The 23,709-nt window shown below is 37.8% G+C and overlaps 2 protein-coding genes across 3 annotated transcripts in view; one reads left to right on the top strand and one right to left on the bottom strand.

Annotated features, from left to right (window-relative positions):
- Positions 1-7,167, top strand: part of MAST4 (microtubule associated serine/threonine kinase family member 4) — a 102,531-nt gene extending 95,364 nt beyond the window's left edge. For both annotated transcript variants that reach the window (XM_081317116.1, XM_081317117.1), the window contains 2 exons: positions 474-655; positions 968-7,167. In XM_081317116.1, coding sequence (XP_081173242.1) covers positions 474-655; positions 968-4,725 — 3,940 coding nt within the window. In that variant the 3' untranslated portion in view covers positions 4,726-7,167. The remainder of the gene's footprint in view (positions 1-473; positions 656-967) is intronic.
- Positions 7,168-9,389: 2,222 nt separating this feature from the next.
- CD180 (CD180 molecule) lies at positions 9,390-23,410 on the bottom strand (the record flags this gene model as incomplete). The annotated part of the gene is made up of 3 exons (XM_081315568.1): positions 9,390-13,244; positions 14,745-14,911; positions 23,321-23,410. The coding sequence occupies 3 exons, from the start codon at positions 23,408-23,410 to the stop codon at positions 11,528-11,530; spliced, it is 1,974 nt and encodes a 657-aa protein (XP_081171694.1). The 3' UTR covers positions 9,390-11,527.
- Positions 23,411-23,709: the final 299 nt, after the last annotated feature.

A 23,709-nucleotide genomic window follows, 5' to 3' on the forward strand; every position in this document is an offset into this window, starting at 1 on the left:
TCTGTCTTTCAAGAGTTTTTCAGAAATTAAGGTTTTGATTAGTTAGGATTTCTTTAAAAAGTGTTTACCATATGGCTTTTAAGTGCTATTATTGCTATTTGTAAACTGCTCAGAGTCACTCAGGTTAGATGGGCAATGGATGGATAGATAGATAGATAGATAGATAGATAGATAGATAGATAGATAGATAGATAGATAGATAGATAGATGGATGGATGCATGCATGCCTAGCACTTGTTATTAAAGCATTATCCCAGACTTCCAGAATAGAACATTGGAAATTAACTCTCATAGCAGTATGTAGATTTTAACAAATAGCTCTGGGATTTACAGCTTAAGTGCCTAAACATCTAGCTGCAATGTAAAGTAAAACATGGCTAAGTCTTTAACTACTAAGGGAAATGTTGTTATAACTTTTGGATTATTGCTTTAGATGCCGGGATTTTACTGAAAAATTCTTGTTTTCTTATTAGGAGGAGATCTCTGTTCAAAAAGCTGGCTAAGCAACCCTCACCTCTTCTTCATACAAGTCGGAGTTTCTCATGTCTGAATCGATCATTATCATCAGGAGAGAGCTTACCTGGTTCTCCAACTCATAGCTTGTCTCCCCGATCACCAACACCAAGCCTTCGTTCCACCCCTGATTTCCCCTCAGGTAAGGAATTGGTGATTAAAGATTCTCAGTGAAAGAAATGAAAAGTTCCTCAGACACTAACTGCACAGTTAGTGTGATGGTGAGCTTATTTTCATGAAGTTTCTTGTGTGGCTATATGAGTGTCAAACATAAAACTTCTAAGGCTAGAGAAATATGATCTTTGATCTCTGATAATATTTATCTGTATCACACTCGAGAAACATTTTTTTCATGATCTGTAGATTCTATGAAAATAATGTGTTCTATGATAGCTTCTAAATATTGAAATGAAGACCTTGATAATGTTTCATTTGTTATTGTTTTTTCTCCTAGGAACAAATTCTTCTCAAAGCAGTTCTCCAAGTTCAAGTGCACCCAATTCTCCAGCTGGCTCAGGACATATTAGACCCAGCACACTCCATGGTTTAGGACCCAAGCTTGGAGGATCAAGATACAGATCTGGAAGACGCAAATCAGCTGGCAATATTCCCCTTTCACCATTGGCAAGGACTCCATCTCCAACACCTCAGCCAACCTCTCCTCAGCGATCTCCATCCCCCTTACTGGGTCATTCAATAGGAAATGGAAAAATAACTCAGGCTTTTCCCAGTAAAATGCATTCTCCTCCCACTATTGTAAGACATATTGTCAGACCTAAGAGTGCAGAGCCACCAAGATCCCCACTGCTCAAAAGGGTTCAGTCAGAAGAAAAACTTGCCCCTTCTTATGGCACGGATAAGAAACACTTATGCTCACGCAAACACAGCTTAGAAGTAACTCAGGAAGAGGTGAATAGAGAAGCATCCCAGCGTGATATAATTCTTCAGAGTCTGGAGGAGAATGCATTGGAATCTCCTTCGGTCACACGAGTGAGGCCTGCAGAACAAGGTTGTTTAAAACGCCCCCTTTCCAGGAAACTGGGCAGGCAAGAATCTGTCGATGAACTGGATAGAGAAAAATTAAAGTTCAAGATAGTTGTGAAAAAGCAAGATCTGGCAGAAAAACAAGACTATTTGCAGAAAGCAAGTACCGTACATGAACTTTGCGGTGAATCAGAAAACACTATTATCTCATGCCTGGATGACAAGGATAGCAAAAAGGTGTTTAAAAAAGCTTTGGAAAGATCAAATCACTCTGAAGTTAAAAGTACAGCTTTGGAGACACAGTCAACAGGTGGCATACTGAAAGATAGTCTTCAGAAGAATACAAACCTGAAGTCCAATGAATACAATGCTTCAGATGCATGTGTGTCATGTCATAGCCCTGCACTTAATGAACTTAGTCATTTGCCTTATGATTTCAAAAGACTTTCCCCTCCATGCATGTTGCTAGATGTTCTGCCTCACTCATCCGAGAAGCTGGCAAATGGAAAAGAGGGAAATGTAGATAAAAATGCATCAACAAAAGAATTTGTCAAATTTGAAAGATTAGATAGTAAACTTGCAAATATAGATTATTTTCGAAAGAAAATATCTTCCGAAGAAAGTGATGACAGTTCCAGTCCTGTACTAAAGCCCAAATTGGCAACAAGCATGCTTGAGTGCCAACAGCTTAATTCAACTAAGCCTATAAATATTGTGCAGAGTTCCAATTCACTTGCTGAAAGCCCATCATTTCTTAGCAATGCTCATGCTGCTCAGATTAGTTCTATTCCTTTTGTTCCCCTCAAAACCTTGAACAGCAGAGCAGAACCTGGCATGGAGAAATCAGCCCTGATCTCCACAGAATCATTGGCCTGGAAGAGTTCTTCAGATTACAAGTTAGAAGGAAGATCTATTTCTTGCTTGAAACCAATTGAAGGTACATTAGATATTGCTCTACTTTCAGGGCCACAGGCTTCAAAGTCAGATGTGTCTTCATGTGCATTCCAAGGTGAGCATAGTATTAAAAATGATGAACTCCCCCAGTGTGACAACAGCCTGAAAGTTGAGCCATTATCTCAGAAGGTGCTACCAACTATCCAACAATCCAGACCATACAAATCTGATCTTCTAGAGCTGCAGAGCTCAAAGCCTAATAAAAATACACAGCATTCAATTGCAGCATCTGTGATGATTGAACAGCAGTCAAGAAAATCACTCTCTAGTTTCGGTGCTAATGATGACTCCTCTGTAAGGCAGATCTGTCAAAAAGAAGAGACAAACCAGGTTAGCGCAAACAATATGAAATCTAATGGCTTCCAGAATCTGAATTCTGGTTTGGTAACTTGCAGAGCTACTCAAGGACAAGGGAATACTGAAAAAGGCAAACGAAAAGAGAAGAAGCACGTTAAAGAAGTATTGGAGAGCCACATGAAAACCGAACAGACTGATGATGAGAGGACTGCAGATTCCTCAGTGAAGAACCTCATTCCTGATTTGGTTTCGAATCAAGACTCTAAGCACAGTCAAAGGTATACTTTGGATACAACTGCTCATTTACATGCATGCGGTACAACAAAAGTACAGGCATCAAATTCCAAGATGAAGTCCAAAGACATCAAAGATATGCTTAAACAGCCTGCAAAGGAAGATGAAAACATCACTGGAGAATTTTCAGGAAATGAGTTTGGCATGCCTAAAGTGAAAACTAATGCTTTGCTTTCCCCAAAGTGTTTCAGTTCAGTTAAAATAGAAAAAACAATGGTGGCTGCAACTGTGCAAAAGGATAAGCCTCGAGACCTGGGATCAAAAGAGCAGAGGCAATCCAAAAACACACAGCCTCCAACTGCTGATAAGGAACCTAATTTTGCTTCTAAGCCACAAAGTAGCAATTCTGATGTTCCTGCAGTAAAAGAACCATTCAACAGACCATCTGCAGCAGATGTTCCTATGTGTTATAGCAATCAAGAAACTCTCTGGCCTGCTGTGGAGAACAGCACTGTCAAACCAAAGCAGGTTCTTGACGCTTGCTCCTCTAAATTAAAACATTCTGAAAAATTTGCACATAGACCATTAGCTACACAGGTAAAAGAAAAAGAAAACGGTGTACTGGGAATGGCTGGTTCTCGAAAGGAGGGGAAAAACATATTTAAGATCACTTTGGATTCTTTCTCACATTCTTCAAGCTCTCAGAGAAAGCTAAATAATGGACAGGTACAGACAGAACAGAATTTAGTTATAGAACGTGAATCAGAAACACCAGTTCAACTCAACAGAACCTTTGCTGAAAATCAGCTTAAACCTTTTAGTAAAAGCCAGGGAACAGAGAATACAAAGCCTTTTCAGAAGGAAGAGACAGCAAGCTTAGGAGATCCAGCTGATCGAAAGCCATTCCATCTACGGAACAAGCCAAAGGTATCCATTGCAAAAGAGTGTCCCTTGCTGAACAAAGAGGAAGATAGGGATTCAGGTAACCCAACAGTTTCTCCAGAAAAACAACCTGAAGGAAGGAAATGTACTGAAGCACTTTATTTTCAAAGTGATAGCAGGAAATTGGATTCCAGCCTCTCTGTTTCTGCTTGTGATGCCAGAGGAAAAGCTGTGGAAAAGCCAGCCATGGGTAACAAGAACTTTCAGGACTCTAAAGGAAAAGGATACACAAATCCAAAGCAACTGGCAGAAGGGAGTAAAACCAATCCAACAAAACATTCCTCCTTGACCACATTGCAGAATTCATGTCGCGCGGTTGGAAACACTACAAAGCAGCTGGATGGCCCATTCAGCTGCCCAGAACCTAGACAGAAAGCCCCTGTTTTGACTTCCTCAAAGGCTAAAGTGCTATCAGCAGCATCGACCCTTGAACCGAGCTGCAAGGAAGTCAAAAAGCAAAGCAGCTTTTCCTCCTTGGCAGATAGCAGAACAGAAACTGTCTCGCTATTGAACTTTCACTGTACTTCACCCCCTAAAGAAGAGCAAATTCTTACTTCAGATTTGGGGGGAAAGCCCAGAGGTCAGGAGAGGTCTCACTCTGCTAGCACTATGGACATAAAAGGAAGAGACCCCAGTCTGCCTCAGTCTTCTGCTATAAGAAAACAGAATGTAGGTAAAGATTTGCCAAAGTCAGGGACTACAAATGACTCTCTCAATGCACTTTTATTGGACAAAGATTCTTCCCGGCAAAAACGAGGAAAAGACTCCTCAAGACACAGCCCTCACAAAAAGAGCTCTTAGTAATCGCTTCCAAATAGGACATCTTGGATGAAAATCTAGTTCCTTGTCTTTTTTTTTTCTTCCCAAAAATCAGCACTGTGTAGTATTTTCTGCTAGAAAAAAGTGTGCCACTTAAGCAGTCTGTAAAGAAAGACTCGAGTTTTATTCCCCTTTCATAAATGTCTTCCCAAATGTTACCGGTTAAACTGTTGGCATATGGTATTTGTATAGAAATACTTTTACAAGTTGAGAGACTTGAGGTAAAGTGGGCCTGGGGTTGCGGCTGGTCATGGCAAGTTGTAAATACTTTGTGTGTTTGTTTTGATTTACAGTATCCAATTGCTGCTGATTGTATTATTTACTCTTTTTTAAGAGTTGCTTTGCCACCAATTTGCCATAATCGAAAGAAGAAACAAAATTGCTAAAGCTTAGGACTAAACCTAAAGTGATCCCACAAATGTATTGCTCTGATGGGAGGATGAAAATAGAAAGTTTTTTTTCTTGTTCAGAATTGTACACCCACTATAAAAATCTTAAGAACATCAAAATCTAGTGCTTTCTAATAAATTTAGCTGCATAGTTTTAAGATCTACAGGTGAGCTAGACTTACTCATTTGAACCAGTGCCTCTTAAACCTGGTAACTTTAAAATGTGTGGACTTCAGCTCCCAGAATTCCCTAGCCACCCATGCTTGCTGGAAAATTCTGGGAGTCGCAAGTCCACCCATCTTAAAGTTCTAAAGTTCGAGAAACAATGGCTTAAATGAACAAACTGCAGTTCTTTAATGCACAGTGATTGTCTTTATTCAGTGTTGGTGTTAGGAAACAGAGCTTCTATTCTCACATAAAACTTCCTTGTTAGAAGACAGTTTTTGAATAAAAGGAAATATCCACATGTTCCTTTTTCTTCATGGCATGCTAAGCATACTCATCTTTATTCAGGTCATATTAACTATAGTTTGGCCTTTCTGATATGACACTTATGTAGAAGCAAATCTCTTAGGACTACATCTCATCTTCGCTATCATGACAGGTATATTTGGTCATTTAGTGGTTCAGTTTTCTTTGCAGTTTTATGACAAAAGTGGTGAAGGGATGTATTGTCCATCATTTTATCTAGATAATATATTCAGTACCTGATAACATTTAAATACTTAGCTGGGGCCTTACATTGTAGATTAAACTTGCTGTTTTTTTGCAAGTGATGCTAGGATTCACATTCTGGTTGAAGTATATTAAGTATCTGTAAACATTTCATAGCATGATATTTATTTGTATAGAAAAGAAGTTAATTTTTTTAAAATAAGAAAAAAAAACATTTTTAGATTAAAAGGGGAGAACATGTTGGAGCTATTTGGGGCTAGAATGTGAGCATGTTTTGTTTAGTGTTCCTAAGCCTTACTTTAATTTCATGATTCATGAAATAAGTTTAAATGGATGACATTTGAAGGAAACTTGATTTGGCTGGAAACTTAAATAAAAACCTCAAAGGTTATGATAGACGAGAATGTTAAAATGAAAAGAGAATTCATTAATTTTTCTTCCTTTTTATATAACCTTATAGAAGTCCATTTAATGCTGAGTCTCCTCCAGGGCATTTTTCCTGTTTGCTAGCTACAGACAACCAAGCATAACCTAATTATAAACTGACTGTTTATAAGATCTTTACGAGTGTGCTAAATTCATTTCTCTGGGGAAGAAATAAACCAGGTGGGATTTGTTCATATATTTATAAGCCTCAGAAAATTGTATCAGCAGTCAGTTTCTAAATGTCCATCGAGTGGTAGTATATCCATTTGCCACTCGTGAATTATTTAAAACAAGCAGAGAAGGAGAAATACTTTTCAGGTATTCCTGTCATTTATAGTCTGAATCCGTGCTTTGGGAATAAAACCGAATGCAAATGTGCCCCCAAATCAAAATGTCGCTCTCTGGGAAGTACTTCATAGTTTACAGTTACTTGTACTGGGGGGAGAAAACCCTTTCACTTTTTTTCTTTAAAGCACATTTAGCTATCTTGTTTACAAATGTATCTTTTAATGTATATTTTGTATATAGTGCTTTATCACTTTTGCCAAATATTTCCCCTCATTTTGAAAATATGGTAGCACTTGAGTTCGCATTCATGTAATTCCTTGTTCATTAACGTTTACCTTAAAGTGAACTGTTAGAGGTCCTCTGAATTGTGTATTACTTGTAAGTCTTTGTGTGGCTGTATATTATAATGTCCATTTGTAGTATCCTCTACTGTTAATTATCAAATTATATAAAAAAATGATTAGGATTTCTGCAATAAAGTGTTTGCAGTCTCTTTTTTTTCTTTAAGAGATCCCCATGATTGTCATACAAATTGCCTATTAAATGCAAATATTTATACTTGGAAAGTTGGAAAATATTGAAATAAAAAAGGGCATGAAAGAAATCTGAGTTTATTTCTTGAACTGGCTTTATTGAATTCTAAAATACTAAATTCTAAATATTCAGGATTTAATAGAACAAGAATGTGCATGAAATATTTTTTGTTATATTGATAAGTACAAAGTGCACCAGAGCTTCATGTGAATTATGTGGAGAAGGCTATAAGAAACGGAAAGAGAGTTAGTAAACATTCTGTCACTTGGAAACAAAATATGATTCATTCTTCAGTGAAATGAAGGAGTGACAGAAGAAAGATTGTTGATCATAGACTTAGTGGGTTGTAAATTGAGAATAAAAATAAAAAAGTAAATCTTTATAAAGATATAAGAAAGAGGAACAAACAGCAACATTTCCACTAAACTTGAAAGCACATATATGAGAGGTTCAACAATCAAATTAAGAGTGTTTTTCAGTACACAAAGACTTTATTTATGACTTTATATGTTATATGCTCACTTTGTCCAATGTCCTGTGTAAAGATGTAAACATGCCAGCACATCCATTCTGACTTACGACATTTTCTGGAAGTGAGAAATTGATACAGGTATGTGAAGAAAATTGAGGATCCTTTTTAATCCATCATTGTGACCATGGAATAGATAATAATACAGCACAAGATAGTTGGAAAGAATGCCAGGGATCATCCAAGTGGAAGCTACAGTAGCTGGTTTTCAAATAGTGTAGTTCCCTGGGTTACAGATTTGTACAACTTTGTAGACTTTAGGTCATAAAGTAGATTTCCAGAAGAAATGTTTTACATATTATAGAAGAAAGGCACATTCCATTGGCATCTAATTATTCAGAAAAAAAATAAATTATTCCCAAATAACTCTATTCTAACTCTGGAAGTATCAATAGCATTTTATGAGAGATTATTTTAGGCCTTTATTGGGCTACAAACATATTTTCCACCACTGACTTTTTTTATAGAAAATAGATCAATTAATTAACCAATATTGTATCATGATCATTGACTAAAGGTTTATGGAGTAAAGTATTTTGAGTGGATGGAATGATCTAATGGCATGTTTGCCATATCCCAATATGTGTAGGTGTAATGAACACTGACAAAATGTCGCTGAGTAGGTAAGCCCATCAAATGTACTAGCAATGGATGTATCTAAAGAAAAATAACTACTCATTTGAACATGCTTATAAACTCCATGAATACAAAAGTGTTTATGGATTATTAAATACAACTCTGTTCTATATCCCCACATAATATTCTAAACCAGGGATGTCAAACTGGCGGCCTGTAGGCCGGATGCGTCACACAGGCCACGCCCATCCCAACTCTGCAAAAGCAAAAAATGTCACGATACTTCACAATATATCACACGACACGATCGAGTTTGACACCCGTGTTCTAAATAGTACATTTAATTATTTTACAATGTTTCCATTAAAGGTAATACATTTTGTCAATAACAATGTTTCTCTAATTAACACAATTTTATTTTGAATTAGAACATTTTGATGAAAATACCACACAGCTTAGTGAAACAATTTATACACTTCAATAAGTAAGGTTCTACATTAGACAAGAAAAACTAAATGCACAGGTATAGTATAGGTGGTACTCAATTGTGAGAGGGATCTTGGAGTCCTAGTGGACGATCACTTGACTATGAGCCAACAGTGTGCAGCAGCAACCAAAAAAGTTAATACAATCCTGCATTGTATAAAGAGAGGCATAGAATCAAGATCACATGAAGTACTAGTACTGCTTTACAAAGCCCTAGTAAGACCAGACCTGGAATACTGCAGCCAATTTTGGTCACCATATCACAAAAAAGATGTTGAGAGTTTTGAAAAAAAATCAGAGGAGCAACTAAGATGTTCAAAGGCCTGGAGGCTAAAACATATGAAGAATGGCTGTGAGACTTGGGTTTGACTAGTCTAAAGAAAAGAAGAAATAGGGGAGACAGGATAGCAGTTTTGGGGTATCTGAGGGAGTTCTACAAGGCAGAGGGTGTCAGGTTGTTCACCAGAGCACCAGAGGGAAGGACGAGAAACAATGGTTGGAACTGATCAAAGAGAGAAGCAACCTGGAATTAAGGAGAAACTTCCTGACAATGATAACAATCAATCAGTGGAACAGCTTACCCCTCTCCTCACTGGAGATTTTTTAAGACTAGAACAGTATGGGTTCTCCTCAAGCAGAGGCTGGACTAGAAGACTTCCAAGGTTCCTTCTATCTCTTCTCTCCTCTCCTCTCCTCTCCTCTCCTCTCCTCTCCTCTCCTCTCCTCTCCTCTCCTCTCCTCTCCTCTCCTCTCCTCTCCTCTCCTCTCCTATTCTATTCTATTCTATTCTATTCTATTCTATTCTATTCTATTCTATTCTATTCTATTCTATTCTATTCTATTCTATTCTATTCTATTCTATTCTATTCTCGAACTCCTGGCAGTGAGGAATGAATCAGCCTGCAATACTGCATTCTAACCGCTGTGCCACCATGTCTCAGTAGCCCTATATATATTAATCAAACATTTTTGGGCTGTGTTCATGAATCTTGATGATAAAACATATTGATTTTCAATTATAGTCTGTCATTTTTAGCAGTAAAAATGCAATTATAATATGCAGACATGAACCAAGATCAGAACCTCTAACTGTATGCTTCTCTAATGTCTAAGTTCACACAGACTAGCAAATCATAATAAAAGAAAAGAAAATCCATCATGACCAATATCCTTAAGGTTACTCTAGAACAAGAGTCCCCGTCCCTGGCCATGGCCTGTTGGGAACTGGGCTGCGCAAGTGGCTGACAAGGGTGCAAAGCTCCATTGGTGTAAGTGGTGGGCACAAACGCAAAACATCCCCTACCCGCTTGCCGCTGCCACCACCACTGCCAGTCCACAAAGCCAGAAAGGTTGGGAACCCTGTTCTAGAAAATAGAGTACAAAAAGGACAGAACTGTAGGCTCAGTCACTGAAGCTATACTATGCTTTAGAATTACAGGTAAAATATGTTTACATTTTATGAAATGTAATAGAAGGTATAAGGCCGTGATGGCGAACCTGTGGCACAGGTGGCATGCAGAGCCCTCTCTGGGCACGCATACCATCACCCCAGTCCTAGGCCTTCATCTGGATTTTATAAAACCTTTTCGCTTTAGGCCCCCACCACCGTGTGCCAAAGAAAAAAGGTTCAATCAATCAAACAATTTCAACTTCTCGCGGGAAAAAAAGATCCCGCAAAGTTGGAATTGATTGATTGAACTTTTTAGTCCCACCCAGTCTGCCATTACCACTGCAGCCATGCCCACCCAATGGGCCATGCCCACACAATTGGCCATACTCACCCAATGGGTCATGCCCACCCAATGGGCCACACCCACCCATTGGGCCACGCCTACCCAACACCCATCGATACATAAGCGGGTTTTGGTTGCAGTTTGGGCACTCGGTCTCTGAAAGGTTCGCCATCACTGGTATAAGGTATACTTCATCTTTATTTAGAGGAAGAAACAAACGTCATAAAACCACCAGTGTAAAAAAAAGTGTATGTTCTGGAATATTAACATATTGGTATTAAACCCTTTACAGGGCTTGGGGGAAAATACCGTAAGTAACTTTTATATATTATAGTGAAACTTTGGAGCTTGGCATACCAAAAATTTGGAAAATGACTAACTTGACTCTGCTGGTGTGTTACCACTATCCCCATCCCCGAACAAAAAAGAAATAATTTTCTACATATTTATTTTAAAAAATACAGTCCAATTGTGTGGTGCTGTATTTTATATAAATAAATGTCATATAATTACAAAAATGAAATATAAGTAAAACAAATTCATTTTTGGAGGGTGTAGGGCTACACAAAAGCACAGTCTCCATAGCCTCTAAAAATTGTGTGAAAACTGTGTGCTTTCAAGATTAGTGTTGTTGGGTGATGGTGAACATTGGCGTATCACCAAAAATGTCATGGTGTGCCACCTTTGACATGCATGTCATAGGTTTGGTATCACTGTACTAATGAGTAAAAAAAGGTTTCAGAGGAAAAGGGGAGGATGAAGGGCATGTAATCTTGATATTTTTACATCATTAAATCAATTGGAAAATTGAGTTCTCTCCTGTTTTCTAGAATATTACATTACTCTGTTCTTCTCCTACCTGCCACAACAATGAGAGCTTGGGGTATCCTGTTATAACCTAACACATTGAGAGAATGAAATTAGGAATAAACATTTGGAAAATGCAATACTAAACAACGCACACTGATTTCCCTCCTTTGCAATCATTTTCTCTAATCTATGTTGTCAGAATTAACTGATGTAATATTGATATAAGAAGGAAAAGAAACACTTATTGATGTTTAAAAAATGCCTTTCTATTAAGAAATATATTCCTACATTTTAAAAAAATTCCTACATACTTACTTTCTCTCAAAAGCTTCTATCTGCTAATATTTTTTCTTTAAAGCATAAATGATCAAAATGAAGGTCACTACAATTACTATTATCACAACAAGAGTAATCAATGCTATTTGTGCACTGCTATATCCACAGGACAGATTTATAGAGAAAAGCTTAGTACTGCTTAGTGATTTGGGCTCAGCGCACAAGGTCTGTTCAGAATCTTCAATTTTATCTATGTTTTCCTTGTACCAAGTTAATAGTCCAATATTAGAACAGGTGCATTCCAGTGGATTGTAACTTAAATTGATTATACTCTGGCCAGATATTCGAGTCAACAAATCATGTGGGATAATATGGATCCTATTATTGGCAAAATTGAGATAAATGTTCCTGAGATTGGAAAACACATCTGAACAGAATGCAGTAAGATTGTTATGATGCAGATCCACATGTTTTAACTTGCTGAGGGCAGAAAATGCTTTAGCTTCTATAGCTATTAATTGGCAAGAAGCTAAGGTTAATACCTTTAGATTGGTTGCTTTCTGAAAAAAGTTGTCATTGAAAATGGTGCCAGATTTAAAGGTATTTCCATTCATATTTAAGACAAGCAGGCTGCTTAGACCTTGCAAAATATTCTGCTTGCTTGTATCAATATGAGAGAAAGAAAGGTTAAGCATCTGCAAAGAATGTAGATTGTGGAATGGGCCTTGAGAATTATTGATGATAATACGTGTAAAAGAGAGATCAAGAACTTTCAAGTTAGAACATTCATTAAATGTTGTGTTGTGAAATGAAAGTTTGTAATTGTGACTTAAATTGAGGTGTTGCAAGCCAATCAGGCCATGAAGTTGGTTGCTGCAGCAGTCTAGGCTTTGTATGTGACTCCCACTCAAATCAAGGTGTTGAAGCTTTGACAAGGATTCCAAACATCCAAAACCCAACTCCATGGCTTTATGATTCTGCTGGATATAGAGATGGGTAAGAGAAGGGAAAACAGAAAAGTGGATGTCACAGAGATTCGAAAAGTAATTCCGATTGAGATTTAATTCTTTCAGTAAATTCATCTGAGGAAGACTCTGTAGCTTAGAAAGGGAGGTATGGGTCAAGTCCAATCTTTTCAGTTTGGACAAACATTGGAAAGTGTCACCAGAAGGTTCTAGGAAAGAGTGATATTGTAGAGTGAGATAGTCTACAGAGATGTTGCATATGCCTTGCAATGTGCTCTCTTGAATAGGACGGTTGTGTACACCCAAAAAAGTGCCCAGCCAAAGGATAGCAGTGCTGACACCTTGCAATCCATCCAATATCACTGAAATATTACTACAACTGCCAAAGTCCAAACTGTAGAAGGAAAATGAATTAAAAGCCTTGGGCTCTATGTGCATGATCTTATTGTCCCTAAGATTAAGAGTCAGATTGTTAGCTAGTTTTAATGCCTCTATGTCTCTAATTGATATTGTTTGTATACTGTTCATCTGTAAATCCAGGTATTTCAGCTTTCTAGTTGGAAAATCTGATAGCAGCTCCAATGTTTGGATATGGTTGCTTCCTAGTAACAGTGTTTCTATGTTGTGTAGGTCCTGCATTGGGATAAATGCTAATGTAGTGATCCCTGTTTGGGTTAGATCAAGATGCTTCAGACACTGTGGACCCATAAACGCTGTTGAGGCCAGAAAGAGAAGATTATTTCCAGTAAAGACTACAGTTTCCAGGAAAATATTGCTTTCGAAAGTGCCTTCATATACCCAATTAATCTGACACCTTTTAAAAGAAAACAAAATCTGGTATTAAAAACAAAGTACAACTGTAATTGAAATATATGCCTTATTTTTGTTTCAGGAGATCATTAGGTAACTAGGTAGTTAAATGAAACATTTCATTTTTCAATAAATTTAGGGATCCAATCAACATTAACAGATTTTAGATGGTTATCAAAGCACATCATGATTTGTCTCTTTAAACAAGACAAATACCTATCAATTACAAGTTCAGAAGGAGTGTTACAAGCTTGCAAACTCTGATTAAGATTTATTCAAATTTATTTTCTTGAGTGAATCCTTGAAAAAAAAACTGTAGGAAATAAAATTTCCACATGAAAGTACAGGACAAGTTCTGGTAATATTTTAAAGCTGATGTCAAATATTACAAGAAATAAAAGCTGCCTTATTGACAAGTGCACTTAAATGTACACATACAGAACCAATGCCTTTATTACCAAACAACTGCAAGTTTTCATGTTTTCTAAAACTCTAATTTTTGAAGATTATTGCAACTATTTTTGAGACTTTTAGAACTTCATCCACAACAGCAATATATGAAAAAAACTGAGAGCATAAAAAGAGATATGGAAAAAAATCAGAGTACAGATAGCCCTTGGCTTACAAACACAATTGTATCCAAATTTATATTGTGAGAAATTTGTTAAGTGAGTTTTGCTCCATTTACCAATTTTTTTTGCCACATTTGTTAAGTGAACCACTGCAGTTGTTAAATTAGTAACACTGTTGTTAAGTGAATCTGGCTTTCCCATTGACTTTGCTTGTCAGAAGGTCACAAAAGGTGATCACATGACCTTGGGACACAGCAACAGTCAGAAATATGAATGAGTTGTCAAGTATTCAAGTGCAAATCACATGTGAAAAATGATCATAAGTCACTTTTTGCCAGTGCCATTGTAACTTCAAACTGTCACTAAGCGAACTGTTGTAACTTAAGCACTACCTGTAGTGTTGTAATAGGTCCCAGCAGACTTGAGTTCAATTCCATATTTAACTATCATGGTTCACAAAGAAATTTTTACTCAGCCATTTTCTCTCAGGTCGGTCTACCTCACAGAGATATTGTGAAGATAAAACGGTGGAGAAGAATAGTCATGTGAACCATCTTGAAATTTTGAAGGGAAGACAGAATCTAAGTCTATTTCTCAGTGTGTCTGCCCAGCCTGTGTGCTTCAATAAAGTCAGCTTGCTTCAGGTCCTGTCAGGCAAGTAATGTTATGCAGCAACACTGAACTCTCTCTGTTGCACAACTGTCTATTGCAATAGCTTCCCATGGAAAATTCATATGCCCTCCACCTTGTCCGCTCTCAAGAAATTCTTTAAAACCAGTTTTTCTAGGTCTTGACTGAGCATTTGAGTGAATGCTTTTAAATGGAGGTGGTATCAAAGGATGTTATGTTATTCTTTTTGTTTGTTTTAACTTTGTAAACATCCCAGATCATTCTGCAACTGGGCAGTATAAAAATTCAACCAACGTATCTACCTTGTTAGGTCCAGGTGCACCAGGGCCTTCAGCCTGCTGAATGTTGATTGCTGAAGCAGATATAGGAAGTTGAAGCTGAAATCAAGAACTTCGGTAGTGAAAGGCAGTTGTTCTGGAATCTCTCTCAATCCTAAACCTTCGCAACTGTAGCTTGTATTAATAAAAAACTGAAAAAATTATATATCAAGTTAGATACATGCAGTATATCACTGTAGGTAATCCTTGACAACTGAGCCCAGAATTTCAGTTTCATTGTTAAGTGAAACTGGTTTCCCCATTGACTTTGCCTGTCAGAAGCTCTCTATGAAAGTTGCAAATGACAATCCCAGGGGCTCTGTATGTTACAACCATCATAAATACATGCTGTTTGCCAAGCGCCCAAAATTTGATTATATGACTTTGGAGATACTGGAATGGTCTTAAGAGTGAAGACTGGTTATTAGTCACTTTTTCAGTGCCCTTGTAAATTTGAAAGTCATTTAAACAATTGCTGTAAATTGAGGACTACTGATATATGTGAATGTATTATGTGTATCTCTCCAGTTTTATGTTTTTAATGAAACTATTGTATTTTAAGTAAATATGCCAACATGTAGCTAAATATGCTAACACAACAAATCAGAAACCTGACCCGCACTCTTTTTAAAAATCTCTATCAGGGACAAAACTGAGCTATCATTAGAAATGACACTGCTAGGAATCTGATGTAAACTTTCATTACCTCTGTGGAGGAAGGGCAAATTATAAAGGTTACACCAAATTATGCACCTTTTGGAATGAATAAAAAGGGTCAGAAAATAAGATTTTGTCCCTCTGTTTAACATTTCTTTTAAAAATTAATGCTAACAGTATTTTCCTTGTTATTGACACTTCACTAAAATGTATATACTACCATTTGTCTGTTGCTGCTGCCATATAATGGACAATTTTAAAAAAATCACTATTACAGGAAAAACAACAACCAAATGATTGATATTGAAAGTTCATGATTTCATATACTGTTGACATATGGCTTACAGGGGTTTTTGATAGTGTCTAGTGTACAATGCTCAGTGTGAAATACTAATCTCACATACAAGCTTTCTATTCATTTTTAATGCAGAGTTCACAATACGTTTACAGTTCAACAAATGATAAATGATTGAAAAATTATGACTATATAATGCATACATGACCTTGACAATATTTCTCAAAATATTATAACTGCAGATGGGATTCTCTGCCATGTTGCACAATAAATAAATATGTAAGTAAAACACACTGCATTCAATTCTAGTGTGAATTTCTCAAAATCTTGGAGAAAATGTTACTAAATACAATAATCACAGAACACAATTTTCTTCAGCTAGGATATAATTTTCCTGTCAAGAAGAGAACAATTAGAAATATCATTAGAAAGTGAACAGAAAGAGCATAACCAAAGACCCTTGTTTCTACAAAGCATTTTTAATAGTTTTAATTTCTTTCCATTCAAAATATCTTATCTAGTTACTATAGTTCTCTTCATGGATTACTGCCTTGTTGTAGTGAAGGGGTTTGTGTAATTCAATGAAGCTATGAGCTATGCCATGCAGGGCCACCCAAGATGGACAGGTCATAGCAGAGAGTTCTGACAAAACGTGATCCACTAGAGAAGGAAATGGCAACCCATTCCAGTATCTTTGCCATGAAAACCCCATGGACAGTACCAAAAGGCAAAAAGATATGACGCTGGAAGATGAGCCCTTCAGGTCAGAAGGCATCCAATATTCTACTGGGGAAGAGCAGAGGGCTAGTACTAGTAGCGCCAGAAAGAATGAAGCAACTGGGTCAAAGCCGTAAGGATGCTCAGCTGTGGATCTATCTGGTGGTGAAAGGAAAGTCTGATGCTGTAGATTTATTCTCCATAGGAACCTGGAATGTAAGATCCACAAATCAAGGCAAGCTGGATGTGGTCAAAAAAGAGATGAAAAAGACTGAACATCGACATCTTAGGTATCAGCAAACTAAAATGGACAGGAATTCAGATGACCATCAGGTATACTACTGCGGGCAAGAATCCCTCAGAAGAAATGGAGTAGCCTTCATAGTCAATAAAAGATTAGGAAAAGCAATACTGGGATACAATCCTCAAAATGACAGAATGATCTCAGTTTGAATCCAAGGCAAACCATTCAATATCACAGTAGTCCAAGTCTATGCCCCAACCACAGGTGCTGAAGAGGATGAAATTGACCAGTTCTATGAAGCCCTAGAGCACCTTATACAACTAACACCAAAAAATGATGTCCTTATCAACATGGGGGATTGGAATGTTAAAGTAGGAAGCCAAAAGATAACCAGAATAACAGGCAAGTTTGGCCTTGGAGTACAAAATGAAGCAGGGCACAGGCTGACAGAATTTTGTTAAGAGAATACGATGGTCATAGCAAACACTCTTTTCCAACAACCCAAGAGACAGCTCTACACATGGACATCACCAGATGGCCAACACAGAAATCATATTTACTATGTGCTCTGCAGCCAAAGATGGAGAAGCTCTATACAGTCAGTAAAAACAAGACCCAGAGCTGACTGTGGCTCAGACCATGAGCTTCTCATTGCAAAATTTAGGCTTAAACTGAAGAAAGTAGGGAAAAGCACTAGGCCACTCAGGTATGAACTAAATCATATCCCTGATGAATATACAGTAGAAGTGACAGATTTAAGGAATTAGATCTGATAGACAGAGTGCCTGAAGAACTATGGATGGAGGTTCGCAACATTGTACAAGAGTTAGCAACTAAAACCATCCCAAAGAAAAAGAAATGCAAGAAAGCAAAATGGCTGTCTGAGGAAGCTTTGCAAATAACTGAGGAAAGGAGGGAAGCGAAAGGCAAGGAAGAAAAAGAAAGATACACACAATTGAATGCAAAATTCCAGAGAATAGGTAGAAGAGATAAGAATGCCTTCTTAAATGAACAGTGCAAAGAAATAAAAGAAAATAATAGAATAGGGAGGAGCAGAGATCTCTTCAAGAAAACTGGAGAGATGAAGGGAACATTTAATACAAAAATGGGCATGATAAAGGACCAAAATGGCAGGGACCTAACAGAGGTAGAAGAGATTAAGAAGAGGTGGCAAAATTACACAGAAGAACTATACAACAATGAGCTTAACGTCCCTGATAAACATGATGAGGTGGTCACTGACCTTGAGCCAGACATCCTAGAATGTGAAGTGAAATGGGCCTTAGAAAAGCTGAGCAACAACAAAACTAATGGAGGTGACAGTATTCCAACTGAGCTATTCAAAATCTTAAAAGACAATGCAGTAAAAGTGCTACACTCAATTTGCCAGCAAATTTGGAAAACTCAACAGTGGCCACGGGATTGGAAAAGATCACTTTACATTCCAATTCCAAAGAAAGGCAGTGCCAAAAAAATGTTCAAACTATCACAGCATTGCACTCATTTCACATGATAGTAAAGTTATGCTTAAAATCCTACAAGCTAGACTCCAGCAGTATGTGGATCGAGAACTACCAGAAGAACAGGCAGAATTTTGAAGAGGCAGAGGAACTAGAGATTAAATTGCCAACATACCCTGGATCATGGAGAAAGCTAGGGAGTTCCAGAAAGACATCTACGTCTGCTTCATTGACTATGCTAAAGCATTTGATTGTGTGAATCACAACAAACTGTGGAAAGTTCTTAAAGAAATGGGAGTACCAGACCATCTCATTTGTCTGTTGAGAAACCTATATGCAAGTCAAGAAGCAACAGTGAGAACTGGACATGGAACCACTGATTGGTTCAAAATTGGGAAAGGAGTCCGGCAAGGCTATATACTGTCACCCTGCCTATTTAATTTATATGCAGAGCATATAATGAGAAAGGCAGGGCTAGATGAATCGAAAGTTGGAATTAAGATTGCCGAGAGAAATATCAACAACCTAAGATATGCAGATGATACCACTCTAATGGCAGAAAGTGAAGAGGAACTAAAGAGCCTCTTGTTGCAGGTGAAGGAGAGTGCAAAACTTGGGTTGAAACTTAACATTAAGAAAACCAAGATCATGGCATCCGGCCCTCTCAATTCCTGGCAAATAGATGGGGAAGAAATGGAGGTAGTGACAGATTTTATTTTCCTGGGCTCCAAGATCACCACAGATGAGGACTGAAGCCAAGAAATTAAAAGATGCTTGCTCCTTGGGAGGAAAGCCATGGCAAATCTAGACAGCACACTAAAAAGCAGAGACATCACCCTGCCCACAAAAGTGCATATAGTCAAGGCTATGGTCTTTCCAGTTGCAATGTATGACTGTGAAAGATGGACCATAAGAAAGGCTGAGCACCAAAGAATTGAAGCCTTTGAACTATGGTGCTGGAGAAGACTCCTGCAAGTCCCTTGTCAGTCATGGAGAAGATCAACCCTGACTGCTCTTTAGAAGGCCAGATCCTGAAGTTGAAACTCAAATACTTTGGCCACCTAATGAGAAGGAAGGACTCACTGGAGAAGAGCCTAATGGTGGGAAAGATTGAGGGCAATAGAAGAAGAGGACGACAGAGAATGAGGTGGCTGGATGGAGTCACTGAAGCAGTAGGCATGAGCTTAAATGGACTCCAGAAGATGGTAGATGACAGGAAGGCCTGGAGGAATGTTGTCCAAGGGGTCGTGATGGGTCAGACACAACTTCGCAACTAACAACAACAAAGATACTGTAGTATAGGCCAACTTGACCTACTACAAATAAGTACTGTTGCTCTATTTTAGACAGCACCTGGAATATTAGCATCCTATGGAAAATGACAATGTAAGGAATCACTATTCTCCAGTAACTTTGTTGGGGCCAGCCCCAGCCACCCATTCTGCACCAAAGAATCTGGTCTCACAGAAAGTTGCAAATTCACTAGGCCATCACAGCAGGTTTAGAGGACAGGAGATGGAATGAAGGAATTCACAATGGAAGAACAGACAGAACCAATGATCCTGGATTAGAAAGAATATGTCTTGCTTATCTTTTCTTTAGGTGGGATCTGGTCTTCCTTCCTAGGTTTCCAATATTCTCAAAATTACTCAGTCTAAACTATTTTTGAATTGTTGGGGAAATGTAATATTCATTACATTTGAGGAAATGTAATATCGTATTGATTCATTCATGTATCTAAGAAAAAAAAACCTAGAAAATAAATATGATAAAATTGACTCTAAACATTTCCTATCTAGATGTCAATGTAGTTCTTCAGCTGCTTTGCTTCCTTGTTTGGGTTTTTTTTAATATGAGAACAACCTGGAAAAATATTTGTATTACTATGTTATTTAGGCTATGAATTTAGGAGCAGATCAAACTGATTTCATGGAATGTTTAAGTCAATATGTATAGATTATTATAAATTAAGCTGCCATAACATATTTGTTGAAAACAAGTTTGTATGGGGAATAGAGAGATCTTCTCAGCTAATACTTCGTTTAGATATTTTTGCTATAAAACCCATATCAACCAAACTGTTGTTGTGACTAACTTTTCAGAATTGAACATTCCCCAGATAAAAACCTAAGAGCACTATTGTACTCAATGTATTACAAAGATGTTTCAGGGTACTTCAAAGATGGGAAAAGCTGGAGAATGGATCCTTATGACTTATGTAAACAATTGGCACTTTTTGAAATATTCCCCTATTGAAGTCTATCATAAATTAAGTATACCTAGGAGCTTAGTATGGGTGGCTCAGTGGGTTAGGATGCTGAGCTTGTCAATCAGAAGGTCGGCAGTTTGGCAGGTCAAATCCTGAGTGCCAGGTAACAGAGTGAGCGCTTGTTACTCGTCCCAGCTTCTGCCAACCTAGCAGTTCGAAAGCACATAAAAATGCAAGTAGAAAAATAGGGACCACTACGGTAGGAAGGTGCGCCTTTGGCGTCTAGTCATGCTGGCCACATGACCATGGAGATGTCCTCGGACAAGCGCTGGCTCTTCGGCTTTGAAACGGAGATGAGCACCGGCCCCTAGACTTGGAAACAACTAGCATGCATGTGCGAGGGAACCTCTACCTTTACCTTTAAGAGTTCTGGAATTAGTGAAGAAGGAGCAATAGGATTGTTAATCTATAATTCCTTTTGGGGTTTTGACTTGAAGTTTTCTTCATGAGTGAAAGCCAAACTGATGAAAGTAGATGGGAAATTGCATTAAGTGACTAGTTGCCTGGTTTAGTGAGTGAAGGATTGGGGGAAAAAATGTTGCCTGTCTTCACACACAAAAAAAGAGAAAATATCAGTGCAAGTCAAAATAGAAAAGCTAAAAGAATAAAAACACCTCAAAACAGGCTCTTCGTATTATCATATAAGCAGTGCTTTTTTTGTAAAAAAAAAAAAAAAAAGGTGCCGGAACTCACACATGTCGTACAACCCGCCTTGCCTACCCTACAAGGTTCCATCCAAAAAAAGGTGCCGGAACTCCGTTCTGAGCGTTCTATGAGAAAAAAAGCCCTGCATATAAGTTATATTCAAAGTTTCATTGGTAAACTTTTTTCAGATTACTCAACTATTATGGGAAACATTTTCTGGGCTAGTAAAAAGAAAATATTAAAATATGGGAAGTGAAATCATACAGTGTTCTCTAACAGGCTGATGTGAGAGTAAATTCAGCTTTGTTGTAGGAAATGGTAATATAACTTAAAAGAATAAATTAATATTTAATGTCTAACATGTATAAACCTAATTGATACAAATCCCTGTATATAGATACTTTCTTAAAATACAGAGAAAGGAAGGGTACTTGGCTGATGACCTAGGATCTAATTCTTGTACTGGATTAGGTGCTGATCAAGTATACATGTCCTTCAGATATGTCATTGTCCTTCAAGTGTTACTGTCTGCTCCTGCAGCCAAGGACAAAAATGGGTAAGTGCAGGACTGATTACTTCCCCCAGAATCTGCCTGACATATTAGTCATGTTGAGAGAAATTATTCTTAGTCACCCACTTTGAGGAAGTAAAAGGAGGTAGAGGTTAGCCTGGCTCCTTTCCAAAGTACATTCAGGAAGATGCTAAAGACAGAGCTCTTCCAAAGACGATTCTGGTTAGACCAGACTCTCCTTGTATTTTATGATTACCGGTAATTGAAGTTTGGGGTTTTAATTTTGTTTTAATTATTATGACTGTTTATATTCATTTTTATCATAAATGGTATTTTAATTCTGCCTGGTTTAAGTTATGCAAACTGCTGAGAGCTGACTTTGACTACAGCAAGATATAAACACCAAACAAACCTGTTGTCTTCCATATTGCTGTTCTTTATCTTTGTTGTGAGTAGCACAACAAATCTGGAAGATACAGAGTGTCTGTTCCTGGCCCTGGATTTTGGTCTTTACATCTAGACCAGGTTGGCGCACTGAGTCATAGTCCAAAATAGCCCCCAGTAAATTCTAATCATTTTTTTTATATAATTCAGACAATTACTGCAGGAGCATTCAAAGCAACAGTCACTGGCTTCAGTTTGTGGGGCACTTCGAAGCCCTTCTCCCTTTTTACAAAAGATCATTCCTGAGGCTGCTACTTGATTACCTTGCAACTTTAACGTTTGTCAATTATCAGTGTTTTAAAGTCTGTACATTCAGATGGTTGAAATAGAGGTTTATACGTAGTAGAGTTCTTCCATGACAAAGAAGTACCCGTTAAGAAAGATCAAACTGTGAGTGGACTAAAGCATATACAACTTTCCGAAAGATACTTCATTTACCACCATTCATACATGTGCCAAGTCATTTACTTTTTTCATCCTGGGTTGGGTTGTTTTTTTTTGGGGGGGGGCACATATCAAGAAAGCAATCACTTGATCAACTCAAAAAGCCTGAGGGAATCTGAGGCCGCTAGCCTTTTCCATAACAGCTGTAAAAGATGTCTGTGTTAGTGAGCGTAAGTGTGCCGTGAGAAACATCACACCCCAAGGTCTAGTTGTACAGAAATGAGGTGCATATAAACTGCTTATAAAGCCAAGCACCTGTTCAAAAGCCCCTGGTGCATGTAGATAAAAAGTGCCAATGGTCTGTTTTCCTCCTAGCCCCTCTTAGTCCAGCAGCATTTGGCAAATGTTCCCTGCACATGCCAGTTCCAAATGGTGCCTGAAAACTCCACATGGTGTCTTAAACAGCAGATCTCCAATCTCCCTTGGTCCTATTAGTTTTAAGGTTCTTGGCCACAAATAGAGAAGAGATAGACCACCTTAACCTGCTTGCTTGCTTGTTTATTGCCTTGAACTGCCTATGTGGGAATTTCAAAATGGTATCTGCTTCTAAGCAGGCACATGATTCTATCTAGCTAATATGTATCACTGTGGATATGAAACTAATAAAATAGAATCACAACTAGCTATAATAATGGGTGCAAAATCAGCCTGATTTTTTTTGGGGGGGGGGGAAGCAAATTTGCTTTCTGTCCAGTAAATGTGCTCCTAAGGCACTGCATTTATCTCTATATTTTTCTGTTTTACCCAGCAGAGGACTTTCAGCCCTTCAGTGACCCAATGTTAGCATGCAAGTATTCACTGTTCCCAAATTAATTATTGATTCTTTCTTGAAGCTACTTTTCTCCCAATAGAAAGACAAATAAGTGATCACTCACCTCAGTGCACATCTGATTGAGAGGCTTGGAGACTTCATAGCTAAGACCTAAAAGCCCCATCAGAAGCCAGCAATATGTGCAGCAAACCATTAAGAGTTTGATTAGATTCTCCACACGCCTGTAATGGAAGACGGATGAAAAATAATTTTCTAGCATGGGGTTCAGAAAAGGCATTTTGAATCTAATGCTTCAAGAGAGGCCAAAGAGTGCCTGAAAAAGATGTTGTTTCCTCTTAACACCCAAAGGATGTTAAGCATACTTTTTTCAGTTCCTCCTCTTGCTCTGTTTTTCTACTTTCGGTTTATCTCCTAAATATTTGAACCATTCTTGCCATAAATTATTGGAAATGTTCAGGACCTTGTGAGAAACTTGCTATATTTTGCAGCCAA

The sequence above is a fragment of the Vipera berus genome (assembly GCF_964194415.1).
Source record: "Vipera berus genome assembly, chromosome: 2".
In the NCBI taxonomy this organism is placed as follows: domain Eukaryota; kingdom Metazoa; phylum Chordata; class Lepidosauria; order Squamata; family Viperidae; genus Vipera; species Vipera berus.